The sequence below is a fragment of the Pelophylax lessonae genome (assembly GCF_965119305.1).
Source record: "Pelophylax lessonae genome assembly, chromosome: 2".
Taxonomy (NCBI): Eukaryota; Metazoa; Chordata; class Amphibia; order Anura; family Ranidae; genus Pelophylax; species Pelophylax lessonae.
Genome location: NC_138769.1, coordinates 739,471,063 through 739,497,579, shown reverse-complemented (window position 1 = coordinate 739,497,579; position 26,517 = coordinate 739,471,063). Strand labels below are relative to the sequence as shown.

The 26,517-nt window shown below is 46.3% G+C and overlaps 1 protein-coding gene across 1 annotated transcript in view; it reads right to left on the bottom strand.

Annotated features, from left to right (window-relative positions):
- Positions 1-7,324: 7,324 nt before the first annotated feature.
- Positions 7,325-26,517, bottom strand: part of CLPB (ClpB family mitochondrial disaggregase) — a 229,011-nt gene continuing 209,818 nt past the window's right edge. The window contains exons 15-16 of the mRNA XM_082244581.1: positions 10,492-10,596; positions 7,325-7,633 (exon numbers count right to left, since the gene is read on the bottom strand). Of these exons, the coding sequence (XP_082100707.1) occupies positions 7,388-7,633; positions 10,492-10,596 (351 nt within the window). The 3' untranslated portion in view covers positions 7,325-7,387. The remainder of the gene's footprint in view (positions 7,634-10,491; positions 10,597-26,517) is intronic.

Genomic DNA, 26,517 nt, shown 5'->3' with positions numbered 1-26,517 from the left:
GACAGACAGGTCCTATACGGGCACTGAGGTCTGACAGACCGGTCCTGTACGGGCACTGAGGTCTGACAGACAGGTCCTGTACGGGCACTGAGGCCTGACAGACAGGTCCTGTACGGGCACTGAGGTCTGACAGACCGGTTCTGTACGGGCATTGAGGTCTGACAGACAGGTCCTATAAGGGCACTGAGGTCTGACAGACAGGTCCGGTACGGGCACTGAGGTCTGACAGACCGGTCCTGTATGGGCACGTTCTGAAAAGATATATGTCCACTTTAGTCGTTTATGGGTACAATTTCAAGAAAGTTACCAAGTGCCAGTGCAAATGGAGTGACATATGTGATGACGCGGGGTGCGGTAACCGAAACGGTTACCGCCCCCTTCCGCGCCATCATCACGTTCACGCTTCCGCTGCCTGTGATTGGATTGCTGCTGCTGGCCAGTCACATCCAGGCAAACCGCGGCCGGCCCTCCCCGCTGCCAGTGATTGGTAAACGATCATCTCCTCGGCTGCTGCTGGCCAGTGACAGCGCACGGGCATACTGCAGACCCGGAAGACAAATAGTATGTGGCACTGGCAAACATTACTGAATAAAATAATAAATTACACTAAAGTCTTTAAGCATCCGCTCCCCGCTCCTCCCCAGTATATTTCCATGACTTTTCCGAAACCTTAGTGGAATCCTAAGTTTCCATGACCTTTCCAGGCCTGGAAAGTGTCATCTCCAAATTCCAAAACTTTTCCAGGTTTTCAAGGACCGTACGAACCCTGCTTGTCTTTGTACTCCTCAACTGGTTGCCGCCACACACGCTTGTCACCATCTGAACCAAATACGTTTATCTTGGTCACATCAGACCACAGGAGATGGTTACAGTAATCCATGTCCTTAGTCTGCTTGTCTTCAGCAAACTGTTTGCGGGCTTTCTTGTGCATCATCTTTAGAAGAGGCTTCCTTCTGGGATGACAGCCATGCAGACCAATTTGATGCAGTGTGCGACGTATGGTCTGAGCACTGACAGGCTGACCCCCCACCCCTTCAACCTCTGCAGCAATGATGGCAGCACTCATACTTCTATTTCCCAAAGACAACCTCTGGATATGACGCTGAGCACGTGTACTCAACTCCTTTGGCAGATCATGCTGAGGCCTGTTCTGAGTGGAGCCTGTTCTGTTAAACCGCTGTATGGTCTTGGCCACCCTGCTGCAGCTCAGTTTCAGGGTCTTGGCAATCTTCTTATAGCCTAGGCCATCTTTATGTAGAGCAACAATTTTTTTTTCAGATCCTCAGAGAGTTCTTTGCCATGAGGTGCCATGTTGAACTTCCAGTGACCAGTATGAGAGAGTGAGAGCGATAACACCAAATTTAACACACCTGCTCCCCATTCACACCTGAGACCTTGTAACACTAACGAGTCACATGACACCGGGGAGGGAAAATGGCTAATTGGGCCCAATTTGGACATTGTCACTTAGGGGTGTACTCACTTTTGTTGCCAGCGGTTTAGACATTAATGGCTGTGTGTTGAGTTATTTTGAGGGGACAGCAAATTTACACCGTTATACAAGCTGTACACTCACTACTTTACATTGTAGCAAAGTGTCATTTCTTCAGTGTTGTCACATGAAAAGATAGAAGAAAATATTTACAGAAATGTGAGGGGTGTACTCACTTTTGTCAGATACTGTATGTTCACTTTAGTAGTTTATGTGTACATTTTCAAGAAAGTTACCAAGTGAAGGTGCAAATGGAGTAACATTTCTCTCCTGGAGAAAGGGGTAAAATATTTTAAATTGGAGGAATATTGAGATACTGTATATCTTTTCAGTACCCATACAGGACCTGTCTGTCAGGCCTCAGTGCCCATAAAGGACCTGCCTGTCAGACCTCAGTGCCCGTACAGGACCTGTCTGTCAGACCTCAGTGCCCGTACAGGACCTGCCTGTCAGACCTCAGTGCCCGTACAGGACCTGCCTGTCAGACCTCAGTACCCGTACAGGACCTGCCTGTCAGACCTCAGTGCCCGTACAGGACCAGTCTGTCAGACCTCAGTGCCCGTACAGGACCTGCCTGTCAGACCTCAGTGCCCATACAGGACCTGCCTGTCAGACCTCAGTGCCCGTACAGGACCTGTCTGTCAGACCTCAGTACCCGTACAGGACCGGTCTTGTCAGACCTCAGTACCCGTACAGGACCTGCCTGTCAGACTTCAGTGCCCGTACAGGACCTGTCTGTCAGACCTCAGTACCCGTACAGGACCGGTCTTGTCAGACCTCAGTACCCGTACAGGACCTGCCTGTCAGACCTCAGTGCCCGTACAGGACCTGTCTGTCAGGCCTCAGTGCCCGTACAGGACCGGTCTGTCAGGCCTCAGTGCCCGTACAGGACCGGTCTGTCAGGCCTCAGTGCCCATACAGGACCGGTCTGTCAGACCTCAGTGCCCGTACAGGACCGGTCTGTCAGACCTCAGTGCCCGTACAGGACCTGTCTGTCAGACCTCAGTGCCCGTACAGGACCTGTCTGTCAGACCTCAGTGCCCGTACAGGACCGGTCTGTCAGACCTCAGTGCCCGTACAGGACCTGCCTGTCAGACCTCAGTGCCCGTACAGGACCTGTCTGTCAGGCCTCAGTGCCCGTACAGGACCGGTCTGTCAGGCCTCAGTGCCCGTACAGGACCGGTCTGTCAGGCCTCAGTGCCCGTACTGGACCTGTCTGTCAGGCCTCAGTGCCCGTACAGGACCGGTCTGTCAGGCCTCAGTGCCCGTACAGGACCGGTCTGTCAGACCTCAGTGCCCGTACAGGACCGGTCTGTCAGACCTCAGTGCCCGTACAGGACCTGTCTGTCAGACCTCAGTGCCCGTACAGGACCTGTCTGTCAGACCTCAGTGCCCGTACAGGACCGGTCTGTCAGACCTCAGTGCCCGTACAGGACCTGTATGTCAGACCTCATTGTTGCCGCTTGGTAAGAGAGCGACAGTGCGGCCATTTTGAGACAAACAGTCATGGGTGTCAGGGACACGCGGTTGTTTTGGCGGTTCTCTATGAGAGCCCCGGCCACCCATCGCAGGGACAATGTCCGAGAACAATAGCACAGACAGCGGGATACAAGGCTGAGGAATGAGGGGGAATCCTGAACACGGTGTCACCGGACATCCCCGTCCTGCCTCTTCTATGTACTGCTCTTCACACGTAGATAGGGACATTGTGCGGTCCTGACATTCCTCACTGACACCCGCTGACCCCCCCATTATAAATAGGACAGAGTGACATGACACCCCCCCCCCCCCCCCCGCGCCTCCCCGGCTGTCCGGTGTCAGGAAACAAGGTCTAGGATACAAAACTTATTAGTCTGACAATAAACGTGTCGTCTGTAGCAACCGGCGCCAAGAAAACGACCGCGTGAGCGCCATCTCACTAGCGGGGTTATAGGAAGAAGGGTCACAAGGAACCCAAATCCACGGAACCAGAGAGGAGGACAGAAAAAAAAATCGCCTGATCTCACTTTAATCAGATTTTCCCAAAAAAGAACAAGTTTATTCCTAAATTTAGCATAGTGGGCGGAGCCATTAAAATATATATATATATATATTTTTTTTTTTTTTTAACCTTTCCGCTGCCAGAGCCATTTTTGAGTTTTTTTTTTAAAACACTTTTTAAAAAATAAAAACATTTTAGGTCTGAAGATTACCTAAAACCACCAAACATAGTTTTCTGGAAGCAGAGACCCAAGAGAATAAAATGGTGGTAGTTCCCATTTTTTGTGTCCCATGATATTTGCGCAACAGCTTATCATGTGTAAAATTTTAGCAAAAAAACAACATACACTAAAGCTAAATTTTAAATGCAATATATTACCAGTTTTTTTTTTTTTGGTAAAATATAAAAGACGAGGTAGTGCCGAGTAAATAGATCTGAAACAAGTCAGGCCTTAACTGCTTAACCACTTCTGGACCGGAAGATTCCCCCCCCCTAATGACCAGGCCATTTTTTGTGATTTGGCACTGCGTTACTTTAACCACTTTAGCCCGGGAGGATTTGGCTGCTCAAAGACCAGGCCATATTTTGCGATTCGGCACTGCGTGACTTTAACGGACAATTGCGCGGTCGTGCGACGCTGTACCCAAATAAAATTGACGTCCTTTTTTTCCCACAAACAGAGCTTTCTTTTGGTGGTATTTGATCACCTCTGCAATTTTTATTTTTTGCGCTAAAAACAAAAAAAGAACGACAATTTTGAAAAAATAACAATATTTTTCACATTTTTTTATATGAAATTAAAAAAAAAAAATGTAAAAAATCTATTTTTTTTTTTACATTTTTGGCCAATTTGTTTTTTGCTACATGTTTTTGGTAAAAAAAAAAAAAATCGTAATAAGCGTATTTTGATTGGTTTGCGCAAAATTTATTGCGTTAACTAACTACGGGAAAGATTTGTCATTTTTATTGTTTTGTTTTTTTTATTAATAATGGCGGCGATCTGCGATTTTTTGCGGGACTGCGACATTGCGGCGGACAGATCTGTGCGATTTTTATTTTTGCGCTATAAACAAAAAAAAAGAGCAACAATTTTGAAAAAATAACAATTTTTTATATGAGATAAAAAAAAAAATGTAAAAAATATTTTTTTTTACATTTTTGGCTAATTTGTTTATTTGATGCTTATTTTTGGTAAAAAAAAAAAAAATCGCAATAAGCGTATTTTGATTGGTTTGCGCAAAAGTTATTGCGTTTACTAACTACGGGAAAAATTTATGTCATTTTTATTGTTTGTTTTTATACTAGTAATGGTGCCGATCTGCGATTTTTTGCAGGACTGCGACATTGCGGCGGACAGATCGGACCCCTGACTGACATTTTTGGGGGTACCAGTGACATTACTACAGTAATCAGTGCTAAAAAATATGCACTGTTACTGTACTAATGAGACTGGCAGGGAAGGGGTTAACTTTATTGGTGATCAAGGGGTTAAGTGTGTCCCTAGGGGCGTGATTCTAACTGTGGGGGGGCGTGGCTTGTGATGTAATCACAGAGACATACGATCCTACATAGCAGGATCACATAGCCTCTGTCATTACTTTAATGAGAATGACAGACGGTTGTGTTTATATCAGCCGCCTGTCTTTCTCCCTCTGCAGCGGGAGATCGCAAGTGGCCGGCGGCCATCGGAGCCGCCGGTCACTCGCGCTAGCTCCCCAGGGAACGAGTGGGGGCGGAAACGCGCCGCCGGCATCACGCGCTCGCCCCCCACAGGCGGCTGAGCGAGTGACGTACCCCTACATCACTTTGCCCAGCAGCAGCTGCCTGCCACAGTATATCTGCGGTGGGCGGTCGTTATGTGGTTAATGGACAATTGCGCAGGGGTGGTGCGGCGCTGTACCCAAATAAAATTGATGTCCTTTTTTTCCCACAAACAGAGCTTTCTTTTGGTGGTATTTGATCACCTGTGCGATTTTACATTTTTTGCACTATAAACAAAAAAAGAGCGACAATTCTGAAAAAAAAAAAAAAAAAAACATTTTTCACTTTCTGCTATAAAACATTCCCAATAAAATTTTTTTTAAAATCTAATTTTTTTCATCATTTTAGGCCAATTTGTATTCTGCTACATATTTTTGATAAAAAGAAATTCCAATATGTGTATATTGATTGGTTTGCGCAAAATTTATCGCATCTACAAACTAGGGGAAAGATTTATGTAATTTTTTTTATTTTTACTAGTAATGGCAGCGATTTTACTGTACTGCACGATTACTGTACTAATGACACTGGCAGGGAAGAGGTTAACCCAGGGGCGATCAAAGGGTTAAATGTATGCCTAGGGGGTGTTTTCTAACTGTGGGGAGGATGGGCTAATGGGATCAACACAGGATCCCTACAGGTGGACTGGTGGTTCCCCACCCCCTATCAGCGGCCCTGATCATGGCTGCCGGCCCCACAGGCGAACGGGGCGCGCGCGCCCCCATGACTGCTCCCGTGAAACGATGTACGGGTAAGTCGTTTTGTGAAGACGTGCCGACCTGCTGCTGTATATCTTCTGCGGCTGGTCGGCAAGTGGTTAAGATAGCTGAAAAAATTTGTGGGTTTAACAATATTTGAGTCCCCATCCCAATGCGGAAAACATACATGGAGTGGGTGCATTTTTTTTGGGGGGGGGGGGCCTCTCAAATAACCTCCCTACCATTCTGTAATTCAACTCTCCATAGTCAGGGCCGGCCCTACCATGGACCCCGCTGGATCCATTGGACCCAGGCAGCACTTGGAGAGGGGCGGCAAATTGACTCCCAAGACTTTTTTTTCCAGCACTTTTGTGTGTCATCAGTTTGCGTCGCGTTCGCGCGTTTGTGACGTCATTGCGCATATCACGATCACGTGAGGGACGTTCCCCGGAGGAGACGCTCCGCCTCCTCATAGTCAATCAGTTTGCACTATGGGAGACAGTATGAGATGGGGGAATGCCGCCCGTAGTGCAAACTGATGAGTATGAGGAGGATAACGTCCCTTACGTGACCGTGGTGTGCGCACTGACGTCACACATCAACGCACTCCGTCTCACGCAGGGCAGGCTGGATCTTCTAGGGCGGCGGGCGCGGCAGACACAGGAGTGACAGGAGGACTGAGGACAGACAGCTGGTGTTTGGTGGACCGGTCCAGTGGTGAGTTATGGAAGAAGATAACAGTATACATAATATTCTCTAAATTTTATAATTGATGGAGGGGGGGGGGGGGTCTTTTAGTGGGCGTGATTTTTTTTGGGGGGTGGGGAAGCATCATTTAATTCCTGGACCCAGGCAGCACAATGTATTGAGCCAGCCCCGTCCATAGTGATGGGGCTTTGGGCATTTAAAAAAAAAAAATCAATGCTGAACTTCAGACATCCCCCTCCCCTCTCCCCAACCAATCGGTGCTTTATTTGGAAAAATACTCTAAACTTCAAAAAAAACACGAAATCTGGGGTCACATGACACTCCGGCAATCAAGTCTTCTCTTTACTTTCCAGTGATTAATGTTGAGCAGCAGAAGATCCAGATTAAGTTATGTAAAACTTTATTGATCACAACAAGAGGTCAGAAGAGCACACCAACGTGCTTCTGGGCCCCAACGTTCCCCCCTTCATCAGGGCTTATAAGCTGGCAATACCTGATGAGAAGACCGGACCTGCAACCAGAATAATCCTATCCTTTTATTTTGCAATAGTTTGTCCAGTTTTCCATTTAATTATTACTGGTGGAACCCCAAGAAAGAATGAAATATCCATTCTGGGTACCAGTTTAACAAATGAAGTTCATTCTACTCAAACTGGCCAGCCGTGTTTGGGTGTGACCGTCCAGTCCATCTCCATCAGGAAGACAGTTCCAAAGAGTCCCGCTAAGGACCTCACACCATCCCGCAGATCAGGAAAACAATGCGTTCTCCAAGGGCAGCGGCTCCATGATGTCCAGCTTGCGAGCGCCGCGTCCCTGTTCCACGACCTCCAGCCGCAGGCGAGGCTGCTTCCTCTCCACTCCGTCCTCTTCCCTCTCCAGGCCTTTCAGTAAGTGCTTGTCTGAGTCCTCCACGGCTATCCTCACCGTGCAGCCCCGCGGGAGGAGGTCCTGTTCATACGCAGCCGCCAACTGATTGACCACCCGCCTCTCCACCTGAAGGGACAGAGAAAGGTTACATAGCACTATAGCAGATACAGTGCATTGCTAAAGTATTCGGCCCCCTTGAACTTTGACCTTTTGCCACATTTCAGGCTTCAAACAAAGATATAAAACTGTAATTTTTTTTGAAGAATCAACAAGTGGGACACAATCATGAAGTGGAACGAAATTTTTTGGATATTTCAAACTTTTCTAACAAATAAAAAACTGAAAAATTGGGCGTGCAAAATTATTCAGCCCCCTTAAGTTAATACTTTGTAGCGCCACCTCTTGCTGCGATTACAGCTGTAAGTCGCTTGGGGTATGTCTCTATCAGTTTTGCACATCGAGAGACTGAAATTTTTGACTATTCCTCCTTGCAAAACAGCTCGAGCTCAGTGAGGTTGGATGGAGAGCGTTTGTGAACAGCAGTTTTCAGTTCTTTCCACAGATTCTCGATTGGATTCAGGTCTGGACTTTGACTTGGCCATTCTAACACCTGGATATGTTTATTTGTGAACCATTCCATTGTAGATTTTGCTTTATGTTTTGGATCATTGTCTTGTTGGAAGACAAATCTCCGTCCCAGTCTCAGGTCTTTTGCAGACTCCATCAGGTTTTCTTCCAGAATGGTCCTGTATTTGGCTCCATCCATCTTCCCATCAATTTTAACCATCTTCCCTGTCCCTGCTGAAGAAAAGCAGGCCCAAACCATGATGCTGCCACCACCATGTTTGACAGTGGGGATGGTGTGTTCAGGGTGATGAGCTGTGTTGCTTTTAAGCCAAACATAATGTTTTGCATTGTTGCCAAAAAGTTTGATTTTGGTTTCATCTGACCAGAGTACCTTCTTCCATATGTTTGGTGTCTCCCAGGTGGCTTGTGGCAAACTTTAAACAACACTTTTTATGGATATCTTTAACCACTTTACCCCCGCTCACTTTGCTGCTACTGCAGCAAAGTGGCTCGTTCCCGTCCAGCGACGTAGACCTACGTCGCTGGACTCCGCTCCTTGTGGGTGGCGCACGCGCGCCGCCGGAGGCTCGCTCCCGCTGTTTTCAGTCACAGCGGGAGTCGGGCCAGGGGAGGAGCAGCGGCGATCGCCGCTGCTCTTACCCGATCGTCGGGGATTGAGTGTGGAGATCCGCCCGCTGTGTGTAAACACAGCGGGCGGATCTCTGAAGTGACAGGCAGGGTCAGATTGCAGGGTTCAGCATAGCTGAACCATGGATCTGTCCTTGTGTCACTCTGTCACCTCCCCCCACACACATCAGTAAGCACCAGGCATACATTAACCCCTCCCTCTCCAATAAAATTAACCCCTTCCCTGCCAGTGTCATTTTTACAGTAACAGTGCATATATATAGCACTGATTACTGCAGTAATGTCACTGGTACCCCCAAAAGTGTCAAAAATGTCAGTCAAGGGTCCGATCTGTCCGCCGCAATGTCGCAGTCCCGCAAAAAAAAATCGCAGATCGCCGCCATTACGCGTTAAAAAAAAAAAACACCGAAAATGACAGAAATCTTTCCCTTTGTTAGTAAACGCAATAACTTTTGCGCAAACCAATAAAAATACGCTTATTGTGATTTTTTTTTACCAAAAATATGTAATCAAAAAACAAATTGGCCAAAAATTTAAAAAAATTTTGATTTTTACATTTTTTGGGGGGGAATTTCATATAAAAAAAATGTGAAAAATATTGTTATTTTTTCAAAATAAATGCTCTTTTTTTGTTTATAGCGCAAAAAGTAAAAATCGCACAGGTGATCAAATACCATCAAAAGAAAGCTCTGTTTGTGGGGAAAAAAAGGACGTAAATTTCGTTTGGGTACGGCGTCGCACGACCGCGCAATTGTTAGTTAAAGTCGCACAGTGCCGAATCGCAAAAAGTGGCCTAGACGGAAGACAGCAAAAGCCTCCGGTGGTAAAGTGGTTAAGAAATGGCTTTCTTCTTGCCACTCTTCCATAAAGGGCAGATTTGTGCAGTATACGACTGATTGTTGTCCTATGGACAGAGTCTCCCACCTCAGCTGTAGATCTCTGCAGTTCATCCAGAGTGATCATGGGCCTCTTGGCTGCATCTCTGATCAGTCTTCTCCTTGTATGAGCTGAAAGTTTAGAGGGACGGCCAGGTCTTCGTAGATTTGCAGTGGTCTGATACTCCTTCCATTTCAATATTATTGCTTGCACAGTGCTCCTTTGGATGTTTAAAGCTTGGAAAATCTTTTTGTATCCAAATCCGGCTTTAAACTTCTCCACAACAGTATCTCGGACCTGCCTGGTGTGTTCCTTGTTCTTCATGATGCTCTCTGCGCTTTAAACAGACCTCTGAGACTATCACAGTGCAGGTGCATTTATACGGAGACTTGATTACACAAAGGTGGATTCTATTTATCATCATTAGTCATTTAGGTCAACATTGGATCATTCAGAGATCCTCACTGAACTTCTGGAGAGAGTTTGCTACACTGAAAGTAAGGGGGCTGAATAATTTTGCACGCCCAATTTTTCAGTTTTTTATTTGTTAAAAAAGTTTGAAATATCCAATAAATTTCGTTCCACTTCATGATTGTGTCCCACTTGTTGTTGATTCTTCACAAAAAATTACAGTTTTATATCTTTATGTTTGAAGCCTGAAATGTGGCAAAAAGTCAAAAAGTTTAAGGGGGCCGAATACGTTCGCAATACACTGTACACTTTTTATATATAGTTTATACAACACTATTAGGTGACAGGTTCACTTTAGGTAATCCTGCTGTTGGTTCTGAAGAAATCCTAAAATGTTTGAGGTTCCTTGTTCATCCTCCATAGATAATTTATAGAATATGAAATGGAAGGGCAGCCCCCCCCCATTATACTAGATCTAATACCTCATACTTGATGGAGCGCGCTCCATAATGGACGTTGTACCCATCAGCCAGGACATCTATCACCTCAATGTCCCACAGTAGGGTGATCTCATGTCGGTCTTTGGCCTGAGGAGGACAGAAGACAGGAGATATGTTATTAGGATCCACATGAAGGTGACATTTAGTACACACATATATATAAATGCATCATACCGATGGAATAAATCTGTCCATAAAGAGGAAGAGATGGTGAGAAGAGGAAATGTAGAGGAAACAGAGAAAGATACAAGATAGGAAAAGAGAGAATAAAGCTGAACATACACTAGTAGAATTTTATTGAAAGTTTTTTGTTTTATAATCATTATTTGGGATCAAATCGTTGGCCAATTTTGTGATGAGAAAATTGGAGAGGGGCAGGATGGACCATTTTTCTCGAAGAAATTTCTAATAGCGAACATGGTTTTCTTTCTTCAAATTCCATTACTCCAAAATCGAAAAATTTTTTTTTGAAGATTCGCACACCATTTGTCATCGAATGTACTGTAAGAACATCCATAATGAACCTTCTTTGGAAAAACTGCTAGTGTATGGCCAGCTTAAGAGAGGCAGGGAGGGGATAAAAGGAAGGAAGAGAAGGGGAGGGAGGAGAGCAGAGAAGAATAGAGCAGAGGAGAAGACAGAAGTGAATGGAGCAGAAGAGAACAGAGAAGAATAGAGCAGAGGAGAAGACAGAAGTGAATAGAGCAGAAGAGAACAGAGAAGAATAGAGCAGAGGAGAAGACAGAAGTGAATAGAGCAGAGGAGAACAGAGAAGAATAGAGCAGAGGAGAAGACAGAAGTGAATAGAGCAGAAGAGAACAGAGAAGAATAGAGCAGAGGAGAAGACAGAAGTGAACAGAGCAGAGGAGAACAGAGAAGAATAGAGCAGAGGAGAAGACAGAAGAGGAGATTAGAGCAGAGAATAAGACAGAGTGCAGAGAAGAGTAAAAGAGAGATGAGCAGCGAAGGGGACAGGACAGGAGAACAGAGCAGAGTGAACAGGAGATCAGAGAGAGAGAGAGAGAGAGAGCAGAGACATTTAGGAGAGAAGAGCAGAGGACAAGATAACAGAACAGAGAATGTGACAGACAAGACAGAGGAGAGGAGTGGACAGGAGAACAGAGAAGAGGAGAGGAGCGCAATGGAGAGAAGAGGGTAGAGGACAGGAAAGTAGAGCATAGAAGGGGACAAGAGAGCAGAGGAAAAGAGTGGTAAGCAAAGGAGAGAACAGGGTAGAGGACAGGAGAGCAGAGCAAAGATGGGAACAGGAGAGCAGAGGACAAGAGAGCAGATCAGAGAAGGGGACAGGACGGAAGAGAAGAGGTCAGGAGAGGAGTGCAGAGCAGAGGAGCAGAATGAGCAGAGGAGAAGAGTGGACAGGAGATCAGAGAGAGAGCAGAGAGAGAAGAGCAGAAGACAGGAGAACAGAGCAGAGAATGGGACAGACAGGACAGGAGAGGAGTGGACAGGAGAACAGAGCAGAGAAGGGGACAGGAGAGCCTAGGAGAAGAGTAATGAGATAAGGACAAAACAGAATAGAGGACAAGAGAGCAGAGGAAAGATACAGTAGGAACAGGAGAGCAGAGGACAAGAGAGCAGAGCAACGAAGGGGTCAGGAGATGGGAGGAGAGCACAGGGGAGAGAATAGAGGAGAGGAAAGACAGCAGAGCAGAGAAGAAGACAGGAGAGAAGAGCAGAAGCGAGGAGGGACAAAAGACCAAAAAAGAACAAAGGAGAGGAACAGAGAGCTGCAACGCTCGGGCGTTTGTTTAGTGAACTGGATTTGCAGCTGCAGAATTACCACTCAGTAGTCGTGTAGAGATGTGTTGAATCACCATATCCAACTCTCCAGACTCATCATTGTGGCCCAGCCTGCCTCAGCATGCAAATATACAGGCACTCAGATAAGATGTTCCTGGAGTGATAGGTTGTATACGATAGTATAGAGGTGATGTGCTGAAAGGACAGGCGTGAGTAGTGATAGCAATGATAGGCACTCAATAGTAATGTTCAGGAGTGTTAGCAGATGGTGATAGATAGTATGCAGATAGGTTAGCAATCATGTACAAATAACAGGTGGTAGGGGACAGCAGATGAAGTGTACAGGAATTGCTAACTCAGTGCAAGGATATAGATGGTAGTAGACTCAAGAGCTAGCAATCTATGTAACAGTGCAGATGATAGAAATAGTAATGCATAGATAGCAACAGTCTTTAGTATGCAAGAGTAGATAGTGTAAGTTGATAGGAAGGAATCCCCTGTGGGGTACTTATCACTAGTTGGTTTAGAGAGATGAGGGGTCCGGAATTGAGATAAGGATCAGGTAGCGAGATACAGGATCAGTAGCGAGATACAGGAAATAGCTGGAGGCTTCGGCAGCGTCAGACAAGGCTGTGTAACAAGCGGTAGGATCAGGTAGCAAGATACAAGATCAGAAGGTGAGATACAGGATCAGGTAGCGAGATACAGGATCAAGTAGCGTCAGGTATAGCTGCATACAGGTGGCTTGCACGAACACCTTGTGACTGAAAGCCGGCGATTGAAATAGCCGCTTAGAGCGGCGCCTAGTGATGACGTCATGAGAATTAAAGGGACAGGTAGCTATATGCGTTCCACCTACCTAAATGGTGGAACGCAATGTGGAAGAAATGGGCTGGAAGGGTACCGAAGGTACCAGAATCTTACAGTACCCCCCCCTTAAGGCCGGCTCCGGAAGGCCTATAGCACTGGTCTCTCCGGGTATTTGGAGTGGAACCTTCGTATAAGCCTGGGCGCGTGAACGTCAGAAGTATCCAACCAGGTGTCGTCTTGGGGTCCATAGTTTTTCCATCTTATGAGATATTGGAGTTTCCCTCTGTGGATACGAGAATCCAAAATCTCTTTAATCTCAAATTCTTCTCCGCCCTCAAACTTGTACTGGAGGTGGAGGCGAGATGGTAGGTCTTATTCCTTGGTTGGGAACATGTGGTTTCAGTAGCGACACGTGAAAGATGGGGTGTATTTTAAGATCTGTCGGTAAGGTGAGTTGAACTGCAGCTCTCCCAATGAGCTTCTCAATTGGGAAAGGTCCTAGAAACAAAGGCCCAAGCTTTTTACTGGGGATCTTTAACCTTAAGTTTTTCGTAGATAGCCAAACGAGATCCCCAATAGCATATTGAGGAGAAGGTCTTCCACGGAGGTCGTAGTACCTTTTTTGTTGGCTATGAGCATGTGAGATGGTGGTGTTAAGTAAACCCAGAGAGTCTTTTATTTGGGTAAGATAGTCAGAGGCTACTGGGTTACTTGATGGCAGTGTGGGAGAAGTGTGGGATGAAACCCATAGTTTAGGTAGAATGGACTTTGCTTAGTAGTACTGTGGGTTGCGTTATTGTAAGCAAATTCTGCCAGAGGGAGGAGGTCCACCCAATCATCCTGTAGGTATGAGGTGTAGCAACGCAAATATTGTTCAATGCACTGGTTAACTCTTTCAGTTTGTCCATTGGTCTGAGGGTGGTAGGGAGAAGTAAGTTTTCTCTCAATTCGTAGTATATGACATAGAGCTTGCCAAAACTTGGAGATGAACTGTGAACCTCGGTCAGATAAAAGAGTCTTTGGAATTCCATGTAGCTTGAACACATGTTTCACTAGTAATTCCGCTGTTTCCTTAGATGAAGGTAGTCTGCGAATAGAAATGAAATGTGCCATCTTTGTCAGATGGTCCACTGACACTAGAATAGTAGTAAATCCTTTGGAAGGTGGTAATTCTACTATAAAGTCTAAGGACACAACTTCCCATGGAACTTTGGGTATTGGTAGACTGCAAAGTAGACCAGATGGTTTTGTAGTGTCAATTTTGGACCTTGCACAGATGTCACATGAGGAAACAAATTTTTGTACAGACGTCTTCATATCAGGCCACCAAAATTGCCTGGTGAGCAAATTGAATGTCTTAGTCATACCCATATGTCCTGCCATAGGTACGTCATGTGATAATTCCAAGATCTTGGTACGCATACCAGGAGGTATGTAGAGTTTGTCGTTAAAGTAGAGGAAGCCTTCTGCATCAGCACTTAGTTGTGGTGGAGGTGAATCCAGTCCTATACTGTGCAGAATCTCTTCCTTCAAAGAACGAACAACACCAATAATACGGTCATGGGGTATTATAGGAAGTGAAGGGATTTCGGCGCAGTTATCTTCGGTTAGCCGTGATAGCGCATCCGCTTTTTTGTTTTTGTCTGCAGGCGTGTAGGTCACTAGGAAGTTGAATCTTAGGAAGAATAATGACCAACGTACCTGCCGGTGGGAAAGAGTCTTGTTGGTCTGAAGGTATTGGAGATTCTTATGATCTGTATATATGAGTATTGGCAATCGAGTACCTTCAAGTAAATGTCGCCAATTTTCTAGTGCCAGTTTTATGGCAAGCAACTCTTTTTCACCCACTGGGTAATTCACCTCTGGGCTACTTAGTGATTTAGAGAAAAAAGCAACTGGTGGAGTGGTGAAGTATTCGTTGGTCGTTGGGAAAGAACTGCTCCTACAGCCATATTTGACGCATCTACCTCCAGGATGTATTGGAGGGATGGGTCTGGATGGCGTAGTATGGGAGCAGAAGTGAAGCTTGATTTTAACAAGCGGAAAGCTTTATTTGCTTCTTCAGACCATTTGAATGGTTTCTTTACACTTGTAAGTTGTGTGAGCGGTCTCACAATAGAAGAGAAGTTCTTGATGAACTTCCTATAGAAGTTTGAAAATCCAAGGAATCGTTGTAATGCCTTACGAGTTGTTGGTACAGGCCAATCCAGTATACACGATATCTTGCTCATATCCATCTTGATACCGTTCTTAGATATGATGTATCCTAGGAATAGTACTTCTTCCTTATGAAATAGGCATTTTTTCAATTTTACGTATAAATTATGTGCGAGTAATCTGGATAGCACAAGTCTTACATGTTCGGACAAGGACTGAGAATAAATGAGTATATCATCCAGATATACCACAACACAAACATCAAGTAAGTCTCTGAAGATGTCATTTATGAATCGCTGAAATGCTGCGGGAGCGTTACACAACCCAAAAGGCATCACTAGATATTCGAATAATCCGTATCTGGTTCTGAATGCCGTCTTCCACTCATCCCCATTACGGATTCGGATGAGGTTGTATGCCCCTTTTAGGTCCAATTTTGAAAACTAGGTAGCTCCGCGCACTTGTTCAATGGGTTCGGGAATGAGAGGTAAAGGATAGCGATCCTTTATCGTAATGGTATTTAATTGCGTATAGTCAATAATAGGCCTGAGACTTAAATCCTTATTGCGGACAAAGAAAAGTCCTGCAGCTGTGGAAGAAGTAGAGGGTCTAATAAACCCTTTCGCTAAATTCTCATCCAAGTATTCCTTGAGATGAGAAAGTTCATCCTGAGAAAGAGGATAAACATGACCGAAAGGTAGTTTACTATTAGGGAGTAGATCAATAGAACAATCGTAGTCCCTATGGGGAGGCAATACTTGAGCATTTTTCTCAAGGAAGACTTCTGATAGATCCTGATAACATGGTGGTGGTGAAATTTCATCTGACACCATGGACAGGATTTTTTTATATGATTGAAGGTTACACGTGGTCTCGCAGTAGTGAGAGGGGAAGGTTAAAGTCCGTGTTTTCCAATCAATGATTGGTTGATGTATGTGTAACCAGGGAAGTCCCAAAATAATGGGAAAATGTGGTGAAGGTAATACATCAAAAGTGGTGGTCTCAGCATTAGACTCGTTAGCAGTAGCAAGGAGTGCTTGTGTCTGATTGGTAATTGGACCAGAAGATAACGGAATACCGTTAATAAAACTAACAGAGACAGGTTTAGATTTTGAAATAATAGGTATTTTATTTAAAGCAACAAAGCTAGTGTTCCCACAAGATCCTGTGTCGATCATAGCCTTGGTGGTGATCCTATTGTGGTCCCACTGTAAGGTCAAATGAATAAAAAGATAGAGATTAGAAAAAGAAGTCGTTAATCCCCCCAGCAAGACATGTGAACACTCACCCTCTTTTTTGAGGACAAGGGGACAGACGCTTATCAAATGATCCGGGGAGGCGCAGTACATGCAGAGATTTTCAGATCTTCTCCTGGCTCGTTCAGTAGACGATAATGGTGGGCGTATGGTTCCTACCTCCATAGGAGTAGGGTCAACGGGCGAAACCCGAGAAGGATTGGATAATGGTACTCCCATTTTCTCAGCCTTTCTTTCTCGCAGTCGCCTGTCACTATTGATGCTGAGTTGTATTAAGGCATCCAAAATGCCAGGTAAATCCGCTCGGGCGAGCTCGTCTTTAACGGCTTCTGATAACCCGAGTCTGAACTGGGTTCGCAAAGATGCATCATTCCACCCTGAATCAAGGGTCCATCTTTTGAACTCTGCTACGAAGTCTTCAACAGGTCTCCTTCCTTGTTTTAAAGCCCTCAATTGGCTGTCAGCAGTACTCTGCCTATTTGGGTCTTCATATAAGCTAGCGAGTTCTGCTAAGAATAAAGGATAGGAGTTAAGAAGAGGGTCATTTTTCTCAAAGAGAGAGTCTGCCCAAGCCCGTGGATCACCCGACAAATATGAGATAGTGGTGCAGACTTTAATTTGGTCTGTAGTGTAAGTACGAGGTTTTAAATTAAAAAGCAATTGACATGCGTTTTTAAATTCACAAAATTTTTTCCGATCACCTGTAAACACTAGAGGAGGGTTTATTTTGGGCTCACGAGGTTGAGCAGCAGTGAGCCGTGAAACACGGGCTATCTGCTGTCTCAAAGTCTGATTTTCATTTTTCACTTCGGCAAGGGAAAGGATTAATGCATCTACCTTTTGTGTTAGTTGTAACACATGAGTGGCTAATTCTGCTGAATCCATTTTTTTTTTTTCTGGTTCGTGCAATCTGTAACGCTCCGGCGTTTGTTTAGTGAACTGGATTTGCAGCTGCAGAATTTCCACTCAGTAGTCGTGTAGAGATGTGTTGAATCACCATATCCAACTCTCCAGACTCATCATTGTGGCCCAGCCTGCCTCAGCATGCAAATATACAGACACTCAGATAAGATGTTCCTGGAGTGATAGGTTGTATACGATAGTATAGAGGTGATGTGCTGAAAGGACAGGCGTGAGTAGTGATAGCAATGATAGGAACTCAATAGTAATGTTCAGGAGTGTTAGCAGATGGTGATAGATAGTATGCAGATAAGTTAGCAATCATGTACAAATAACAGGTGGTAGGGGACAGCAGATGAAGTGTACAGGAATTGCTAACTCAGTGCAAGGATATAGATGGTAGTAGACTCAAGAGCTAGCAATCTATGTAACAGTGCAGATGATAGAAATAGTAATGCATAGATAGCAACAGTCTTTAGTATGCAAGAGTAGATAGTGTAAGTTGATAGGAAGGAATCCCCTGTGGGGTACTTATCACTAGTTGGTTTAGAGAGATGAGGGGTCCGGTATTGAGATAAGGATCAGGTAGCGAGATACAGGATCAGTAGCGAGATACAGGAAATAGCTGGAGGCTTCGGCAGCGTCAGACAAGGCTGTGTAACAAGCGGTAGGATCAGGCAGCGAGATACAAGATCAGAAGGTGAGATACAGGATCAGGTAGCGAGATACAGGATCAAGTAGCGTCAGGTATAGCTGCATACAGGTGGCTTGCACGAACACCTTGTGAGTGAAAGCCGGCGATTGAAATAGCCGCTCAGAGCGGCGCCTAGTGATGACGTCATGAGAATTAAAGGGACAGGTAGCTATATGCGTTCCACCTACCTAAATGGTGGAACGCAATGTGGAAGAAATGGGCTGGAAGGGTACCGAAGGTACCAGAATCTTACAAGAGCAAAGAAAGGACAGGAAAGGAGAGGAGATAAGGTAATGAGAGAACAGATGAGAGGACAGGAAAGGAAAGTAGATGAGAAGTCTGGAGAGGAGAACAGAGGAGAGGAGAAGACAGAAGCGAAGATAGGAGAACAATGGAAGGGCCAAGATAAGAGGAGATGAGAGAGATAAGAGGACAGAAGGGGGTGAGCAAAGAAAAGTGGAGAGGAGAGATGAGAAGAGAAGAGAGGAGGAGAGGTGAGCAGAAAAGAGAGGAGGAGAGTAGAGGTGAGGTAAGCAGAGAAGAGGAGAAGAGAGAGAGGAGAGAAGAGGAGAGAGGAGAGAGAAGAGAGGAGGAGAAAGAGGATAGGGGAGGCAAGCAGAGAAGAGAGAAGAGGAGAGGAGAGTAGAGAGTAGAGGTGAGGCGAGCGGAGAGGAGAGGAGAGAAGAGCAGATAGGAGAGGAGAGAGGAGAGGTGAGGCGAGCAGAGAAGAGAGGAGAAGAGAGTAGAGGTGAGGCGAGCAGAGAAGAAAGAAGAGAAGAGGAGAAAGTAGAGGTGAGGCGAGCAGAGGAGAGGAGAAGAGGAGAGAAGAGAGGAGTGGAGAGGAGAGAGAAGTGAAGAAAAGAAAAAGAGGAGAGAGAAGCGAAGAGAACAGAGGAGAGGAGAGAAGAGAAGAGAGAAGAGAGGAGAGAGTAGAGGTGAGGCGAGCAGAGAATATGAGAGAAGAGGAGAGAGAAGAGGAGAGGAGAGAAGAGGAGAGAGAAGAGAGGAGAGGAGAGGCGAGCAGAGAAGAGAGGAGAATAGGGGCGAGGCGGGCAGAGAAGAGAGAAAGTAGAGGAGAGGAGAGGAGAGAAGAGAAGAGGGGCGAGGCGAGAGGAGAAGAGGAGAAGAGAGAGAGGAGAAGAGAGAAGAGAAGAGAGAAGAGAGGAGAGAAGAGGAGAGGAGAGGAGAGAAGAGGCGAGCAGAGGAGAATAAGGGCTAGGCAGGCAGAGAAGAGAGAAAGGAGAGGAGAGGAGAGAAGAGAAGAGGGGCGAGAGGAGAAGAGGAAAGAGAGAGAGGAGAGCAGAGAAGAGGAGAAGAGAGAAGAGAAGAGAAGAAGAGGAGAAGAGAGAAGAGAAGAGAGGAGAGGAGAGAAGAGAGGAGGAGAGGGAGTGTGGGAGGGAACAGATGGATCACCTTAATATAAAACATTAATTTTATAAATCTGGATCCTGAATAGATTTGTAATTAGACATGTACATGAGTGAAATGCAGGGTCTGCTTCCTGCGGAGAGCTGTGCTGCTCTCTCTGATCCGGACCTCTATGAGCCATTTTACAGCCTCTGGATTCTAATTGCCTGACTTGGCTTGTCACTGCTATTGGGAAAATGTACAAATCTGTACAGGAAGTAGAATCACCACATAATATGGACCAACACAAAATATGGAACAGCAAAAAAAATGCAAACTGTGTATCACAAATTATTTCCAACATTGTGTAACTTTAACACCAATACTGCAGAATGTGTACTGACTACAAATCCTCTATAATTTCCCGGAGACGGGTCGGAGCTGGGGATGATACAATGCACAATAATCCAGTCCTGCCTCCACTGACATAATTACCTTCTTACTCCGGGAAGGAACTGGGAGTCCTGTTCTATGTCAGGGGTGACCCAGGAATCAATGACAGGTCTGTTCTGAGCACCAAGCCAAGACAACAGACTATTCTGTGATAATGAGCCGCTCTCAGGGGATGCCAGAGGGTCACCCCAAGACCAGGAACCCCGCCGAGAACCCTCACTGCAGATCACCAGCAATTATCTGAGGTCTGCATTGTTTAACCTGCCCAGTGCTAACAATGAGAGGACCTGTCTGACCCACACATCAGTCTCTGTACCAGAGGAGCTTACACTCTAATGTCCCCCCCCCCCCAGTCACACACTATTATTATACATTTATATATCTCTGACATATAACGCAGTGCTGTACAGAGATCACTGAGCCAATCACATCAGTCTCTGCACCAGAGGAGCTTACACTCCAATGTCCCCTCCCCCACAGTCACATCAGTCTCTGTACCAGAGGAACTTACGCTCTAATGTCCCCTCCCCCACAGTCACATCAGTCTCTAAACCAGAGGAGCTTACACTCTAATGTCCCCCCCCCCCCCCCACAGTCACATCAGTCTCTGTACCAGAGGAGCTTACACTCTAATGTCCCCTCCCCCACAGTCACATCAGTCTCTGAAACAGAGGAGCTTACACTCTAATGTCCCCTCCCCCACAGTCACATCAGTCTCTGTACCAGAGGAGCTTACACTCTAATGTCCCCCCACAGTCACATCAGTCTCTGTACCAGAGGAGCTTACACTCTAATGTCCCCCCACAGTCACATCAGTCTCTGTACCAGAGGAGCTTACACTCTAATGTCCCCCCCCCCCCCACAGTCACATCAGTCTCTGTACCAGAGGAGCTTACACTCTAATGTCCCCTCCCCCACAGTCACATCAGTCTCTAAACCAGAGGAGCTTACACTCTAATGTCCCCCCCCCCCCACAGTCACATCAGTCTCTGAAACAGAGGAGCTTACACTCCAATGTCCCCTCCCCCACAGTCACATCAGTCTCTGTACCAGAGGAGCTTACACTCTAATGTCCCCTCCCCCACAGTCACATCAGTCTCTGTACCAGAGGAGCTTACACTCTAATGTCCCCCCCCACAGTCACATCAGTCTCTGAAACAGAGGAGCTTACACTCTAATGTCCCCTCCCCCACAGTCACATCAGTCTCTGTACCAGAGGAGCTTACACTCTAATGTCCCCCCACAGTCACATCAGTCTCTAAACCAGAGGAGCTTACACTCTAATGTCCCCTCCCCCACAGTCACACACTATTATACTTTTTTATAGCTCTTTTTTTGCATTAATATGTTTTATTATACACGGCTCAAAAAATTAAAGTAACACTTTTTAATCAGAGTCTAGCATCAAGTCAATTAAACCTGGGATATTGATCTGGCCAGTTAAGTAGCAGAGGGGGTTGCTAATCAGTTTCAGCTGCTTTGGTGTTAATGAAATTAACAACAGGTGCACTAGATGGGCAACAATGAGACAATCTTCAAAGCAGGAATTGTTTTAGGTGGAGGCCACTTACATTTTTTTACCTACTCATCTTTTCTGACTGTTTTTCTCTAGGTTTGCATTTGGGTGAGGTCAGTGTCACTACTGGTAGGATGAGGCCATACCTGGACCCTATAGAGGGGGTCAGTGTCACTAATGGTACCATGAGGCCATACCTGGACCCTATAGAGGGGGTCAGTGTCACTAATGGTAGCATGAGGCCATACCTGGACCCTATAGAGGGGGTCAGTGTCACTACTGGTAGTATGAGGCCATACCTGGACCCTATAGAGGGGGTCAGTGTCACTAATGGTACCATGAGGCCATACCTGGACCCTATAGAGGGGGTCAGTGTCACTACTGGTAGTATGAGGCCATACCTGGACCCTATAGAGGGGGTCAGTGTCACTATTGGTACCATGAGGCCATACCTGGACCCTATAGAGGGGGTCAGTGTCACTAATGGTACCATGAGACCATACCTGGACCCTATAGAGAGGGTCAGTGTCACTACTGGTAGCATGAGGCCATACCTGGACCCTATAGAGGGGGTCAGTGTCACTACTGGTAGTATGAGGCCATACCTGGACCCTATAGAGGGGGGTCAGTGTCACTACAGGTACCATGAGGCCATACCTGGACCCTATAGAGGGGGTCAGTGTCACTACTGGTAGCATGAGGCCATACCTGGACCCTATAGAGGGGGTCAGTGTCACTACTGGTAGCATGATGAGATACCTAGACCCTATAGAGGGGGTCAGTGTCACTAATGGTACCATGAGGCCATACCTGGACCCTATAGAGGGGGTCAGTGTCACTACTGGTACCATGAGGCCATACCTGGACCCTATAGAGGGGGTCAGTGTCACTACTGGTAGCATGATAAGATACCTGGACCCTATAGAGGGGGGTCAGTGTCACTACTGGTAGCATGATGCCATACCTGGACCTTATAGAGGGGGTCAGTGTCACTACTGGTACCATGAGGCCATACCTGGACCCTATAGAGGGGGTCAGTGTCACTACTGGTAGTATGAGGCCATACCTGGACCTTATAGAGGGGGTCAGTGTCACTACTGGTAGTATGAGGCCATACCTGGACCCTATAGAGGGGGTCAGTGTCACTACTGGTAGTATGAGGCCATACCTGGACCTTATAGAGGGGGTCAGTGTCACTACTGGTAGTATGAGGCCATACCTGGACCCTATAGAGGGGGTCAGTGACACTACTGGTAGTATGAGGCCATACCTGGACCCTATAGAGGAGGTCAGTGTCACTACTGGTAGCATGAGGCCATACCTGGACCCTATAGATGGGATCAGTGTCACTACTGGTACCATGAGGCCATACCTGGACCCTATAGAGGGGGTCAGTGTCACTACTGGTACCATGAGGCCATACCTGGACCCTATAGAGGGGGTCAGTGTCACTACTGGTAGCATGAGGCCATATCTGGACCCTATAGAGGGGGTCAGTGTCACTACTGGTAGTATGAGGCCATACCTGGACCCTATAGAGGTGGCACAGGCTGTCCAACTCCTCCAGGATGGAACATCAATACGTGCCATTGCCAGAAAGTTTGCTGTGTCTCCCAGCACAGTCTCAGGAGCATGGAGGAGATTCCAGGAGACCGGCAGTTACTCTAGGAGAGCTGGACAGGGCCATAGAAGGTCCTTAACCCATCAGCAGGACCGGTATCTGCTCCTTTGTGAAAGGAGGAACAGGATGAGAACTGCCAGAGCCCTACAAAATGACCTCCAGCAGGCCACTGGTGTGAATATCTCTGACCAAACAATCAGAAACAGACTTCATGAGGGTGGTACTGTAGGGTGATAATTTTAATTTCCATCAAACAATGTGGCATCCTTTCCTTCCAAACACATTACCCAGTCCATACCAGTATAGATCCTAACATATTACCCAGTCCATACCAGTATAGATCCTAACACATTACCCAGTCTATACTACCGTAGGGATCGACCGATTATCGGCCTGGCCGATAATCGGCCGCCGATATTCCCTTTTTTGAAAGTATCGGCCACAAACTTGGCCGATATGACCAATGTTTCTGCCTCCGGAGGGGAAGGGGATTAGAGCGCCGCCTGACTACACAGAACAGGGGTCTTCTGCTTAGCTGGCGCGGGCGCTGTCATACGAAGTCCCGCCTTCTGGACCGGCTCCTACCTATGATAGACAGCACACTGGTGACGTCTATCATAGGAGCCGGTCCAGGAGGCGGGACTTCGTATGAAAGCGTAAGCAGAAGAACCCTGTTCTGTGTAATCAGGCGGCGCTCTAATCCCCATGCACTGGTCACTGCATTGATGGGGGCACTGGTCACTCTGCATTGATGGGGGCACTGATCACTCTGCATTGGATGGGGGCACTGGTCACTCTGCATTGGATTGGGGCACTGGTCACTCTGCATTGGATTGGGGCACTGGTCACTCTGCATTGGATTGGGGCACTGGTCACTCTGCATTGGATGGGGCACTGGTCACTCTGCATTGGATGGGGGCACTGGTCACTCTGCATTGGATGGGGGCACTGGTCACTCTGCATTGGATGGGGGCACTGGTCACTCTGCATTGGATGGGGGCACTGGTCACTCTGCATTGTTGGGGGCACTGGTCACTCTGCATTGTTGGGGGCACTGGTCACTCTGCATTGTTGGGGGCACTGGTCACTCTGCATTGGATGGGGGCACTAGTCACTCTGAATTGGATGGAGGCACTGGTCACTCTTCATTGTTGGGGGCACTGGTCACTCTGCATTGTTGGGGGCGCTGGTCACTCTGCATTGTTGGGGGCACTGGTCACTCTGCATTGTTGGGGGCACTGGTCACTCTGCATTGGATGGGGGCACTGGTCACTCTGCATTGGATGGGGGCACTGGTCACTCTGCATTGGATGGGGGCACTGGTCACTCTGCATTGGATGGGGGCACTGGTCACTCTGCATTGGATGGGGGCACTGGTCACTCTGCATTGGATGGGGGCACTGGTCACTCTGCATTGGATGGAGGCACTGGTCACTCTGCATTGGATGGAGGCACTGGTCACTCTGCATTGGATGGAGGCACTGGTCACTCTGCATTGGATGGAGGCACCGGTCACTCTGCATTGTTGGGGGCACTGGTCACTCTGCATTGTTGGGGGCACTGGTCACTCTGCAATGATGGGGGCACTGGTCACTCTGCATTGGATGGGGGCACTGGTCACTCTGCATTGGATGTGTGATTGAATGTGCAGAATATCGGCCCATATTGGCCGATACCGATACTTACCGTGACCAAAATATCGGTATTGACCCTGGAAAAACCATATTGGTCTACCCCTAATCCATACCAGTATAGATTCTAATATTACTCTGTCTATACCAGTATAGGTCCTAACACATTACCCAGTCCATACCAGTATAGATCCTAACACATTACCCAGTCCATACCAGTATAGATCCTAACACATTACCCAGTCCATACCAGTATAGATCCTAACACATTACCCAGTCCATACCAGTATAGATCCTAACACATTACCCAGTCCATACCAGTATAGATCCTAACACATTACCCAGTCCATACCAGTAGAGATCCTAACACATTACTCAGTCCATACCAGTATAGATCCTAACACATTACCCAGTCCATACCAGTATAGATCCTAACACATTACCCAGTCCATACCAGTAGAGATCCTAACACATTACTCAGTCCATACCAGTATAGATCCTAACACATTACCCAGTCCATACCAGTATAGATCCTAACACATTCCCAGTCCATATCAGTATAGATCCTAACACATTACCCAGTCCATACCAGTATAGATCCTACCACATTACCCAGTCCATACCAGTATAGGTCCTAACACATTACCCAGTCCATACCACTATAGATCCTATAGATCCTAACACATTACCCAGTCCATACCAGTAGAGATCCTAACACATTACCCAGTCCATACCAGTATAGATCCTAACACATTCCCAGTCCATATCAGTATAGATCCTAACACATTCCCAGTCCATGTCAATATAGATCCTAACACATTACCCAGTCCATACCAGTAGAGATCCTAACACATTACCCAGTCCATACCAGTATAGATCCTAACACATTCCCAGTCCATATAAGTATAGATCCTAACACATTACCCAGTCCATACCAGTATAGATCCTAACACATTACCCAGTCCATACCAGTATAGATCCCAACACATTACCCAGTCCATATAAGTATAGATCCTAACACATTTCCCAGTCCATACCAGTATAGCTCCTAACACATTACCCAGTCCATACCAGTATAGATCCTAACACATTACCCAGTCCATACCAGTATAGATCCTAACACATTCCCAGTCCATATAAGTATAGATCCTAACACATTACCCAGTCCATACCAGTAGAGATCCTAACACATTACTCAGTCCATACCAGTATAGATCCTAACACATTACCCAGTCCATACCAGTATAGATCCTAACACATTACCCAGTCCATACCAGTAGAGATCCTAACACATTACTCAGTCCATACCAGTATAGATCCTAACACATTACCCAGTCCATACCAGTATAGATCCTAACACATTCCCAGTCCATATCAGTATAGATCCTAACACATTACCCAGTCCATACCAGTATAGATCCTACCACATTACCCAGTCCATACCAGTATAGGTCCTAACACATTACCCAGTCCATACCACTATAGATCCTATAGATCCTAACACATTACCCAGTCCATACCAGTAGAGATCCTAACACATTACCCAGTCCATACCAGTATAGATCCTAACACATTCCCAGTCCATATCAGTATAGATCCTAACACATTCCCAGTCCATGTCAATATAGATCCTAACACATTACCCAGTCCATACCAGTAGAGATCCTAACACATTACCCAGTCCATACCAGTATAGATCCTAACACATTCCCAGTCCATATAAGTATAGATCCTAACACATTACCCAGTCCATACCAGTATAGATCCTAACACATTACCCAGTCCATACCAGTATAGATCCCAACACATTACCCAGTCCATATAAGTATAGATCCTAACACATTACCCAGTCCATACCAGTA